General features: G+C 43.5%; 1 protein-coding gene across 1 annotated transcript in view; it reads right to left on the bottom strand.

Annotated features, from left to right (window-relative positions):
- Positions 1 to 8,459, bottom strand: part of VAPB (VAMP associated protein B and C) — a 30,424-nt gene extending 21,965 nt beyond the window's left edge. Inside the window, exon 1 of the mRNA XM_068208014.1 lies at positions 8,117 to 8,459. Coding sequence (XP_068064115.1) covers positions 8,117 to 8,174 — 58 coding nt within the window. The 5' untranslated portion in view covers positions 8,175 to 8,459. The remainder of the gene's footprint in view (positions 1 to 8,116) is intronic.
- Positions 8,460 to 13,736: the final 5,277 nt, after the last annotated feature.

Consider the following 13,736-nt stretch of genomic DNA (forward strand, 5'->3'; position numbering starts at 1 on the left):
AAAAGGAAGGAATCCTGAGTTTAGCAAGATATATTTCAGGGAAGCCACTTGAAAACCAGCCTGTTAACTGTACTTTCAGGACCAAAGGGTAAAAAAAATCCCAACAAAACAAAACCAGAAATTTAGCCAGCAGCAGCAAAAAAAACTGAATCAGAAAAAAAAAAAAATATCTGACAGCTTATATGTGTGGCATGGAATAAGAAACAAATGTCAAGTCTTGTTCTTCAAGCCTAAACTTCTGTCTTTTCCAACCTAAACAACTCCACAGTTCTGTGGTCATCTGCACCACTGTATGACATCATTAAGCACAGTGTAAAACCAGCTATACAAAAATTAAGGAAAAAAATATTACTGCCCTTAGATCTTTGCTCCTAGTCTGGTAAAAATACAAAAAGGTCAGAAGAAAAATCAAAATCCAACGGAAATGCAAATGGTTTGAGAAAACACAAAATATATTGCTAATTCACATAAAGAAGAAGAACTAACTGCAAATATCAACAGACAACAAACATGAAACTGCACAAAGGAGAGGGTGAACTGCTGGGAGAAACATCAGAAGCACCAACAAGGATGAAGCTAACTGGTATGATGAAAAAAGTAGCAGTCTTGGGAAAACCAAGAAAATGAAATTTTTTTTTCTTAAAAGAATTACATAGTCATTTGACATGCCTTCTACAAGCACAACTAATTTGTCTTTTAAATCGCTTGCAAAAAACATAAGATTTGGCTCCATAGTGATCCCCACACCTACATGATTTTATAATCTGCATCCTAAATAACTGGATCACCAGGCAAACCTCCTCCTTCTCTATTTTTCCACCCCTCGTGGAAACCAACCAAGAAAACAGGATTAAATTTAGAATGATAAAATCTTTAATCCGTGCACCATGGTCTGAGGGACTTCATTTACAGCTCAGAGAACTAGACTCTAAAGTAGTTTAGTGAAGAGATTATTTCCATAAAGTATTTATAATAACGTGGGGTAAGTACTGCAGGCAGCAGCAGTACCCCATCTGTACAAATGTGTTGGAGGCCAGGAGAATTCCAGCTGAATTGAGCAATTTTCAGAACAGCTCTAACAGAAAGAACAGAGCAGCCCTCAGTCTGGGTGGTGCTGCTGGTGTGAACACACCATCACTTTTCTCCCCGCACACCCCTACCCTGAATTACACAGGGCAATGGTGATTTGCTTTGCACACATTGCCAGTGACAGCGAGGACTGCGACAGCTGCTCCAGACCCACGGCACAAATCCCTCTTTACAAAAGGTTGCCTAGCAGGCCAAATTTTAAACTCAACAACATCCCAGGCCTCTCAGAAAGTATCTTATATGGTTCTACAGACATCTTGGTCTACAAAGCACTGAAAGGGTTTATATATTGAAAAAATACTGGGTCAAATGCCAGAGGAAGAGACTTAGCATGAATCTAACCCCTAACTTGGACAAACTGGTAGCTAAATATTCAAATATGTATGTAAAATAAGCTTCCTTTCTGCCTCTGGCCAGCACACAGGAAGACAAAGGCCCTTCAGTGTTGTGGTAGGAACTGTCATACCAGTGCCAGTCCCTCATCCAGAGGGGAGAGGGCTCTAACTGGGAAGAGCTCCTGACTTAATCAGTGAAGATTTACTTGCAGAGGAAACCCAACAAAACAACAATTGCAGCAGCAAGATGATCATGTTAAAGATCATGTTTCTTACAAATACAAAGATGAAATTTAAGTCTGAAACAACAGCTGTCACCACAAACAGAACTGTTGCAAACACCATCAATAAGGCTTTCAAAGCCAAGCAGCCACACTGACAGGGAAAGTAAAGAGACTGTTATTGTACCAACTATGAAATGCATTCAGTAGTTATTAGCTGTTCCCAGCAGGCAGCAAACATAAGACCAATATGGTAACAAGATAGTAGAAAATGAGTGTGACTGCAAGATGTGGGCAGAATTAGCAAGGGTCATTTGATTCCTGCACCGCCTCAGCTGGGCAGAAAGCTGTGCTCAGAGGCACTCAGAAACAAGACAAACCCTCCCTTGCCCAGTTTCCTACAAAAACTGCATTATAACATATGTAGAAGTTGCTCATTTGATCCAAAACTCATTTGATGGAATCAATATCTTCCAGAGCTGGCTGCATAGAACAAATTAAGCTGCTTTTAAAATTGGGTATTTGTTCATAGATGTAAGCTGACCTGAGCTCATGAAGTTGGATCATTTGCTATGGTGATGATGCCTTTTTTCCAGTTGAGTTTCAAAACAGATCTAACAATCTATTTAAAGGTTTGTGCTTGAATTTTTACAATCCTAATTGTGTGTTAGAGAGCAATTAAACAGAATTCACTCTTGTATTTAACGGCAGCTAACCTATTTTAAAAGAAATAAGGCATTACATGATTACTGGTAAGTTTTTAATTTATAAATCTTGTGCTGTGAGGAAAAATAGGTAATAATTTATTTTTCAATGATGAGGCACTATCAAGAGCTCCTGTATAAATTTCTACTCCATATTCCTTTCACGGGTGACAGAACACTGCACATGGCATGCAGGGCAGCAGCTGGTAAATACAATTTACTGCTAAGTACCAGTGTGAACCTGCATCCACTCTGACACATTAACTGTGTCTTCATTTTGCCATGATAGCCATGCTCCCAGGACTTGAGAGAGCCACCCCTTCCATCTGTATTTTCAATATAATCTGTTATCAGATATATCTTCTGAAGTGATGAATAGAGGTCACATCACAGCAACCAAATCAGACTGGCAGGCTGCCATCCTGATGAGCTTTAAATAACAAACTTGAAAAACTTTTCCACGTATCATTACAATAGTTCCATAGCTCAAAGTGAGCTGAAAATCCATGGACAAACACAGGATTCCCAAGGAACAGGAAGTTGTGAATGTATGTGGCTCATTCTGTACAGCAAAGGCAAGGAGTTGATCACATTTAAAACACAAAATCCCACCAAACTAACAGAAGCAATGGCCAAGTAACAAATCTTATCACTGCATTAGGTCTTTCCCTGGAATAGTAATACTTTGATCCTATTAATGCTCATAACTTCAACTGGAATTCTTAAAATCTGTGCAGTACAAAATTATTCAGAAGACCTTAACCCATAAATCACATTGACCAAAGCCTTCAAGGAGATTGTGGTATTTTTGGAAATAGTCTTGGGAGACCTAAATACATTAATTAAATTTAACAGAAAGTGCAGTTAAACCTCCTTGACTGCTTCACACACTGTCAATTGTTCTTTGGTGCTCCAACCATCCTATTCAAAGTTTCAAATTTTTGTTAGTCCCACATGTACAATTCCTTTCTCCTTTCCCAGCGGAGCTGTTGAGTGTTGTGTACAGGACATGAGGAGATTAAGGAAGCTCAAGAGAAACACAATCTTCAACTTATTCCACCTTTCAAGAAAGAGATGTGTTGTAAGAAATTCACAATGCATCACTACCCTCCCTTACCTCCAGTTTTTTCCCTCTAACACCTCTCTTCTAAAGTGAAGAGACTATGCAAAGTGATGAATTAATTATCAAACCAATGGAGTACGTGAAATCAGAGTAATTCGGTGAGATGCAGCAGGTCTGTGAAACTAAACAAACATTTAAAGAATATGTTAGTGATTTTAGCTAAGCTGCAAGAAAAGTGAGTGCAACATGAGCTGCACCAGAGAAAGACTGATTTTGTTTGATAACTGGGATATATTTTAGGATAAATTGGTGTAGATTTAGGAAGCCTATCTGTTATTTAAATACTATGTCCTCTTTTTAAGACTATGATTTGATAATTAAATTCAAATATGTAGAGAGATGCAAAGGTTTACTCGTATTTAATGCGGTAACAATGACTTGACTTGGAATCAGGCCAGACAAAGGGAAGCAAGGGCTGGTACATATTTCAGCAGGAAAGCAGACAGCCATTGGCACAGCAACCTTCAAAGAGTAAAGAAATCCTAGTACTGGCTGCCATTCTGCTGTGAATACCAGGAGGGCTCTAAGAGTTTAAAGAAAAGAGCACATAAACGTTCAGCTTCAAAGATGCATATTAATTATCCTAAACAGGCAACTACTCACAATAACGTCACTATTTTACATTCTTAAACGTGGCCTGTGACTAGAAGCTCCTATTTATCCAGTACAGAAGAGAACGAGCACAAAGTCAAATTCCTCCCAATACCTTCAGTGCAGGAGTGATTCAACCATTCCCAACGGATCAGGACAGCGACAGAGACATAAGTGAATAGTCCACATGCCCTTAACCTCTCTTCTGAGACTTGGCAACTGCTGCTTCGGCAAACACTAATCTCACATCCCAAATGTTACTGGCATGTTGGACTGAAGAGCCTTTGCCTGGTATCTGGTAGGAACGGGATATTGCTGTCAGACACAGGAGGCTTTGCACACCCCCCTGCAACGAACAGATCTGGCTGGAGTTTACTCAGGCTGACCCGGAGGAGCTCAGAGAGTCTCAGTAGGGAGTGGCAGCCACCCAGCCACGGAAACGCAGGTCACACAAACTGCACAGGACCGGGGCTAAACAACATTTCAATGCTGCAGATGCACTGCTGGACTGAGTACACCGATACAGACCGAGGCCACACCTTTGGGCTGCAGCTCTGAGGTAGCCAGGGCGTGCAACTGAGCCAGTGACAGGTGACAGCCCCAGGTCAGGGATGAACCCACTCTGTTAGCAGTGGAGAGGATCGGCTGTTCTGGTTCACTGTTGTGCCCTTAGCAGGAAGCAAAGCTACAGTGACATATTGTATAGGTACAGGACCACATACTGGGGATGGGAACCTGCATTTCCAACTGGCACGACTTGCAGAGTTCAGCAAGGCACTAATCCCTGCTTGGCAGTACTGCCGGGAGCCACTTGGGGAGCACGGACGGAGTGCTGAGTCATAAGTCCAGCCTAACCTGGAGCAAACCTCCAAAAACGCCAGCAAAATGTCCCTCAGCCTCTGCCACCTCCCATTTGTGCCACCCCTCCTGAGCAACACTGCCCCAGCACCCCATGTCTGCAAACATGCAGCAGCATCTCAAACACTACAAACCCAGGGGAGTCCTAAAATATGCTGTATTTTAACAAAGTTTTACTTGCTAACATTAAACAGCTGATCTGTTTAATCCTGGTGGGCACATATGGTGAAAAGACAGATCAGCTTCAGTGGGCAGCCATTCTGTGAGGTGCAGGAGGCATCCTGCACCACAATTCCACATCCTTTTCAGGTTTAAACCTAGCAACTCTTAAAGTCAGCGTCCCAAATGTTGTAACAAATTCTCGGCAGATTAATGTAATCTCTTAGAGTGAAAAAAAGAAGAAAGAAAGGGAAACATAAATGTAAATGTCACGTATACCACCACCAAGGTTCTTTTTCACCATTTGTTACCAGTAAACGCTGAGCTGTAAACCTTCAGCTGGATAATTTTTTTGCAAGCCTACAATGACCAAGAAGTGGAGGAAGTCACTGGCAAGCCAGTGAAGCTCCTGTTTCACATGGTATCAGAGACCAGGGCAAGAAGTGGGCACCTTCAGCCACCTAATGGTGTCCTGCCTCCCACAGCTCACAGCTGCATTTCAGCACAGCACACGCTGATGCTATTTTGGAGCATGTGTGCTCTGCTGTAGGAGATGCGAGGCGGGAGGAAAGACAACCCCTGCTCATGTTCACATGCTGTGAAAAAAAATTCCAGCATGAAAAACTCCTTTGATATTTTTTTCAAACGAGACACAAGCACAAGTATTTTGAAACAGAGCACCAAATGAATTTATGAGATTCACTGCAAAACCAAGGGGGTACAAAAGCTTCTTTAAAATGGTCTTCAACCCTTACAAACTAAAAGTGCAGGCCATGCTCGCAACCCCAAAGTGACTGGGACACATTACAGAAGACATCCTCATTCACGGTATTATTCCCGACATCCTACCTCCCTCTAAATTTTATACTGAAGAGCTACACAGAGCCTTTCAACAGCATTAGAGCGAACAATTTTCTGCTTTTTCTATCTGCCTGCATTTGGATTCAGCCCTTTACCATTTCAGGTATTTGGTTTACAGCCCAATCTCAGTTTCCTACATTGAGCACCATGTCTTTCAGCACACAACATGAGGATGCCTGTACCAGTCCAGTCAGCAGCTCCATGACCTCTGTCAGCCTGGATCTACTTATACGGGGCCAAGGAACACTCTGGAAATAAATGCAACTATTTACAAAGGTAACAATATCATTTCAGCCCTGTCACCAAGCAGTATGCCATCACAAGATCAGCAGGGCAAGAAATGCTTAGAGCAGAATTTCCTTCATGAATACTTCAACCTGGAGTTTCCTGAATGAAGGACAGCAGTCAGCACTGCTTGCCAGAAAGGACTGTAAGGCAGAGGTATTGCCAAAGCATATGAATGCTGCCCGCAGCATTAAGTCTGTTTGAACATTAATATTTAAGTGTACTTTGAAACTAAGCCATTTAATAGCTGCAGTTAGTCAAGTAGCATTTTATGTTATAAGGAGTATGTGTTGCTGGCTAAAGATCTGGCAACCAAAAGCGCTATGGTTAGCTGATTTAACTTCAATGGCTACTGGTTATTTAGCCCAGAACCTCATCTAAAAGAAAGACAGCCTGACAAATTATCATTACTTCAAGAAAAAACAGAGTCTGGCAAGGTTTTTATCTACCTGTGATGAAGAAAAGAAAGAAAAACAAGCCCTGAACCACAATTACCTCTCATTAGCAAGTCAGTGCCAATTAAGGCCCCGCTTTTTGCCCACCTGAGCTTGGATTTGCTTGTTTGCTGAAAGCAATTTTATCCAGAACAAGAGGTGATTTAATCTAATCGTACTTAACACAAAGAACGTCAAAACAACAATAGTTTCCTTCTTAAGCATGTTTGATACTGCTGCCATAACAACTTCAGCTTACAACAAAGATATATTCATTCCTCCCAGTGTTTATTAACCAGGCTGCTTGATAAAACTCACTTCGTATTAATAGTTCCAATATATTTACTAATAAAAACTGGTAAAGACCTCCTCTATATTTAAAAATTTACATGAAAGCTTTTTTTTAAAGAAGTATTATTTTTGCCAGAGGCCAATAAACAAATCCCTATTTTTTTGTTAAAAAGCTTATTTGCCAGATAATCAAGCGAAGCTATAAAACACCTCTGACTCTGGTCGCATAAATAAACTTGCTGATTGCTTATTTGTAATCCCAGAATATTGTATTACAGCTGTGCTGTCAGGCTGCAAGGTAGGAATTTCAGCGCCAGTGGAAGCCCAAACCCATTCAAGACTTTTATTTAAAGGATGGATTTTTGCACAGGCAGACTAATTTAGCCAAAGAGCTTGCTAAATCATAATAATAAGCAGGAAAAGCCAGAAGTGCTGCCCAGCACCTGGCCAGAGGCCTCGCGTTTTTGGCCAGAGAAATGATTGCAACCCCACAGTGCCTGGGACACATTACAGAAGAAACCCTTATTCGTTATCTTATTCCCAACATCCTTCCTCCGTCTAGATTTTATACCGAAGAGCCACGCAGAACGCTTAAACAGCTCCAGTGCTAGCAATTTCCTCATTCTGTCTTTTGATTAAGCCCTTTATCCGTTCCTAGGGTTTGTGGCACCTGGGTTCCCAGTCCTGCCTCACGGACATCGCTGTCCTACATTACAGCACCAGACCTTTCGGCCGGGGCCGCGCACACACCCCCGGCGGGGCCTGGGGAACGCAGCCCAGCTCCCGCCGCTGTCCCGCGGGGTCCCCCCCTCTCCCCGGCCGCCGCCCCCGGGAAGGTCAGCCGGGCACAGCCCGGTGCTCTCGCCGCCGGCCGGGGAAGGCGGCGGCCGGGACCCCCCCGCGCCGTCCCCGCGGGCCGCCCCCACCCGCGCCGCGGCTGCGGCAGCGCTGAGGGCGGCGCGGGGGGACCCCCGCGGGCTGGGGGCGGCTCCGCGCCGGGCGGGGGGCCCCGGCGGGGCGGCGGGCGCGGCGCTGAAGGACATTTTAGCTGCCGGCGGTGCCCGGCCCCCGGAAAATGGCTGCCGGGGAGCGGGCCCCGAGCGCGGCCGCGCCGCCCGCCCGGCGCGGGGAGCGGCGGCGAGGGATGGCGGCGGCCGCCGCGTACCTTTGAATTTGAGCTCGTGCTGCGGTTCGAGGCTGAGGACCTGCTCCGCTTTCGCCATGTTCCTCCTCCTCGGCGGTGGCGGCACCAGGCGGAGAGAGGAAGGGACGGGGAGGGAGGGGAAGGAAGAGGGGAGGGAGGGAGGAAGGGAGGGAGGAGGGAAGGCGAGCGGGGGGCGCGCCCGCTGGCGGGTTCACTCCTCGCCCGGGTGCTGGTTCACCGTCTCCCGGCTGCTCGTTCGCTCGTCGCTCTGGTGCTGTCTCACCCTCGCACGGGTGGTTGTTCACACTGTCCCGGCGGCCCCGGAGCGGGGACAGGCGCGGTCGGGCGGCGGCCGGCGGCGCACACGCTGCCGGGCAGGGCGGGCGGGAGGCGGGATGATGCAGCACGGAGGGGCCCGCGGAGAGGCTGCGGCGGCGGCTGACGTGAGCCCGGCCCCGCCGTGAGGGGCCGCGGGGGGGTGGAAGGCTCCGCGCCGCCGCTCCTCGGGCGCTCCTGTGGCCGGAGGTGCCACCCCGGAGCGTTTCGGGAACAAAGAGGGCTAATAAACAACGTTTAACCGTCACTGGAAAGCGTGGTTTGTAATAAACGCCTTGTTTTCCAGAAGCAGCGTGTTATTGTAAGCCTCTTCTCCGAGTGGCCTCAGGGCTGCAGGGGAAGCCCTCGGGCCCCTCGCCGCCCCTGCCCGGCTCCCAGCGCCGCCGGGAGCTCCGGCCAGGCTCGGGGAAGGGCGGGGAAGCGCTCCCGGGAAAAGGAGGAGCTCCCGGGGCCGCAGGGCTCGGGGCGCAGCCTTACAGCGCCAGGGCAACCCTGGGAACCGGCATCGAGCTGCAGGCGGTACTCGCTTTTTGATGAATAAAACCAGAACTTCAGGTCACCTCAGATTTTAAGACATTCCCCCTCCACTTTCTTAAAGTTTTGGGTTACTCGTTGGGGTTTTATGTTTGTTTTGGGGTGGTTTGTGGTGGTTGTGTTTTGGGAATTTTTTGGTTCGTGTTTAGTTTTGGTTGGTTGGTTTTTACTCCAATGTTTTAAAACATTTTTTGAAATATACAGCATGGTTTAATAGAAAGTGCAACTTTATTGATAGCCCTAGGCCAGTGCAATTACAGCAACACTAAGCTTTTTGCTCTTCTCTCTCCTCAAGATTGTTTTAAACATTTGACAAGTTCCCAAGAATTTATAAAGCATTGCTGTAACCTGTCAGAGGCAGGAGTTTGGGATGCCCTTGTTAGCAGCAGAAATATGCTGGTCTTAAAAACTGGAATTTATGTACACTAAAAGTATTCACTGGACTTTATACACACTGAACTTTATACATACTGGACTTCAGGAGGAGATGCCATTTGCGGAAATAAAAAGCTTCCAAAGAAAATTCATTTTTCACACCAGTATAATCTACATGATGCAGGGCACCTTTCCCTCACACAAATTTTTTGTATCACATTATTTGACTTAATAAATGCCAAAACTGCATAAGGTAGCTGAAAAGATCTAGAATTACAACAAGAGCGTTGTTCTCCTTTCTAGCACTAAAAGCAAGGTCAAATGAGTGATGTGTGTGTTAAAATTAACACCCCTAAGCAGGACAGTGGCATTCACTGCTCTGAGCACATCTGCAGTGTTTATACCACACCTTCAGCTGCTCCTGTCCACCACAGTCTCTGTTTCCCTGCTCATGTGCTTTACCACCTCCCATCCACTTTCATCTTTTTTGTTCCCAGTCGTCTTTCATTCCATGCCAAAACAAACCGAACCCATACCTGTATTTAGTACAAAACCCTTAGTTTTGCATGATACAAGTGAAACCTGCCAACTCCTTCCAGCCAGTTAACTGGACTGATTTTTTAAAGCTTCAGCACTGCAGTACAATACACTCAAATATTGCTCTTGTTCCTTAAATTCCTTCTTTTTTTGGGAAAGAATGGTCACATAACATCATAAAGGGGCACATTTTCTTTTCCAGGAAACTAGATTTGGATGATCTTGCTATTGTTGCTCCTTGGTGTGTGGGGGGGTAATTTTAAGCCTAAACTACAGGTTGTGTCATAACATTTTAGATCTCAAGTCAGGAGAGAATTGAGTTTACTCATAATTTGCAGCTTTCTTGGCTGGTACTATGGGAAGGTTACCTTCTTTTACCTAATCTCTTAATTTTTATTTTATAAACAGATTTTCTTTGTAAGCCAGGCATTCTTGAACCAGTAATTAGTAGAAAAGACAAGCTTTATATAGATCGGTAAGTTAATTGCAAACTAACGGCGAGGAGTAAGAGAGAAAGCTTTACACAGCACAGTCGTGCATAATAAAAACCCTGAAGTAAACAACTATGAAGTGTTGCTGCCCAGACCCTTCCTGAGTTCTACTTTTCCTGAAAGAAGTACAAAGAAGCCCCTGAAGCGTTATGATCCACCTCTTAAAGGATTTGCCAAGATGTATCACCGTGCCCTAATTGGCAGCTCTGAACGTACCTGTTTGTATTTGAAGGACTCGCCCACGTTTTCATCCAGGCTGAAGGTTTTATAAAGCACAGCATTGTTTAAGCTGAAAATTTATGAAGTCTAGTGAATGTAGGTTGTCAGGTTTTTGTTGCATGTAAATAATGTGTGTACATTTAATGTTGTGCAGGTCAGGTTCACTGAACTGGGTGTGCACGGAGGCCGCCTGCAATACCCCATCCCCGTTCCACAGACAGCTCTCGCTGGAAACAGCTCAGCCACAAGACTAAAAGGCAACCTCTTGCCCGTGTGGGTTTTTGATTAACAGGAGAAAACTGGGATGAACACTGCAGGGAAATCCTGGACAGCACCTGAAAGCTTTGTACTGAAACAGTTTTAAAGAACAAGTTCATTGGTTGCAAAACTTCTACCTTAGAAGCTATGAAAGACTTGATCCAAGTGAAACATTCTCATTGTGTATGTGCAAACCAGGTGGTTTGCATTTAGTTCCCAGACTCCCTATGCAAACATATACAAATATATTTTTCTCTCTCTTCCAGCATATTCCTTGTGTCTACCTTCCTTTGCTCTCCCTGATGCACATTCATGCCATCTTACACAAACCCATCTGACACTATTTAAAAGCAGTTTGTTCACATCTAAGAGCATAACTTAAAATTGCAGGTAACAAGAAATTTAAATTATACCAGGTCTCCATCAAACAAAATATGACATGGTATGGGTTTCCTGCATAGGAACTGCAGCCACTTGCTTAGTAAAAACTTGTACCCAAACTTTTCATGTGAAACAGCAGTTCAGACTTAATTAAAAAAACAGGACTTTTTGTTTATTTAGCTTTTGAAGGCTGTTATTAACTCAACAGATTACATGTGCTTCCCAGATTGAAGCAACCAAACCACATCTTTTAAGCATCATGTAAGACAAGTGAGTTAACTGCAGCCAAATCCATATTTTTGAGGACTACATAAGCAACAGAGCAGTGGTATAAAAAAGCAATCTACCAACCAGCTGGCTGTATTAACAAACAAGAGAAGATCCCTTCCCAGCACAACAGGCCCATGACACTATGCAGTTATTAAAAGCACTTTACAATTCTGATTGACAGAAACCTGGCCTAAGCAGTTGAGAACTGTGCATTTCATGCAGTCTAAGGTAAAAGCCAATGTATTAAATAACTTGGCCCTGACAGAATTTGTCGGGCCTTGCCCTGCTTGACAAGCCTGTGTGTGGCCTGCATTTTCTCAGGCATGGTGCTGCAAAGAAAGGAAGTGTTTCACAAAAGCTGCATTCTCTCTGCTGTTTGCCCCCATCCCTTCTTTGCACAGGATCTTCTGCCTTTGTCTGTGTGTACATAAACCAGGGAAAAGCTCCAGTTTCTGAACAGCAGTAGTCAGGACTTCTGGAAAACAGCTATTCCAGTCATTTGTACATGTAAGCTATTGCTTACATTCCTCTTCTATAATTATATTGCTATAGAGACTGTTTTTAAGATGTGGAGAATTTCGGAAGCATTTATAAATAAGCCAGCATATTTATAAACAAAGCTTTTTATTAATAAAATGTTTACACCTTTTTTTTTTTTGCACAATACATCAGACTGGTAGTGATTTAGCATGTTATTACACTATAAAAGTTTATTATGAATGCTTAGGCTGAAAAGGCTGTTTACATTATGTCAAATCAACATTTCTTTATTTGCATTCTATGCACTATATGGGAGTGTAACGACTCAAACAAAAAGGAGAGAACAAAAGCCTGGTTTTCCTCATTAGCATCTACAAACCAACAATACAGACAAACCTGTACACGCTCTCAGGACCAGCCCAAGAGAAGACTAAAAAAAGTCTCAAAACATTCATAAGCTTGGGAATTCATCACTACAATATTTCATCACTAGTAATCTGACTACACTTCATGCAGTGAAGCAATGGGTGGAAATTTGTGCAGTTTACAGTGCTGCAAATGCTCTGTAACTTTGAGCGGCTTACGTTTGTTTTAGTAAGAGATAATATTGTAAGAAGGCACAGACCTTTCAACCCTTGTAACAGGTTAACCCATCCTAGAATGAAAAGGCAGAATGTTGTTATGAGTGACAAGAATTGCTGATACAAAGGTTAACCTTAACACATTTCACAGGCAAACATTTACGACACTGTAAGAGCTCTATGCATATCAGGTTATTTTTGGGTCCTGAACACACAAATGCAGTTTCTAATTCAGAAAAACCCATTTTTTTTTCTTCATTGTCCTCAATGTGGGGGACTACAAGTGGGAAGATTGCCAGGAAATCTTAAGCATCTTAGCTACAGAAATGCAATCCATTTCTGTGCCTTAAATCAACTCACCATCACGGTGTCAGTGTTGGATACACAATTTCAGAAAGAGGAAGCACAAGAAAGAAAGTTAAAGTACAGACGACTGGACTATAGGCTTACAATAACTTGCTCCTCCAGGTGAATGTGCTTTTAGCCTTCAGTATGTAGTAAAATACAGTCATGGCACAGATCTCAGCTACTGTAAGAGTTTCATAAGGCTGTGCTAATGAGTTACCCTTTTTCTTACAAATATTTGCTGCTGTGACAGATACTTCTAGAACTTTGTAGCAAAAGAGACACTCACCACCTATACTTGTCTAAATCCCATAAGGAAACAAAGAACAAATTGCCAAGAAAACATAATGGATTTAATAGGAAATACATACTGTAACATGAGTAAAAGTGAGGCAAGATAGTAGCAGTGAATCTATCAAGGTGTCAGAGTTACAGAATATTCAAGTGCAACAACTGGTTGGAGTATCACACCCACAGTGATGAAGAGCATGACAGAAGAGTGGTCCATGTCCTTCCAAGAATTGAAAAAGTTGGTTTGTTCAATAATACGTATGTGAAAACATCAACAAAAGCCAAGCAAAGCAAACCCCAACCTTCTTAAAAGAACATATTTACAAAGGTAATTAGCTCCTTAAATAAAATTTATACTTAGTGTTTAAGCAAAAATTTAGGTACATCAATTTGCAGGTTGATGTAACAGGAACAGCAACAATGTTTCTTCTAAGAAGACTTTATTCTACACTGAGAAAAGTCATCCTACTGCCTCAATTCTTCATGTAAAATAGGGAGCACCAAGTAACTCTCAGCCACTAGAACTTTTCTGAGTATTTCTGA

The sequence above is a fragment of the Anomalospiza imberbis genome, chromosome 17 (assembly GCF_031753505.1).
Source record: "Anomalospiza imberbis isolate Cuckoo-Finch-1a 21T00152 chromosome 17, ASM3175350v1, whole genome shotgun sequence".
NCBI classification, from domain to species: Eukaryota; Metazoa; Chordata; class Aves; order Passeriformes; family Viduidae; genus Anomalospiza; species Anomalospiza imberbis.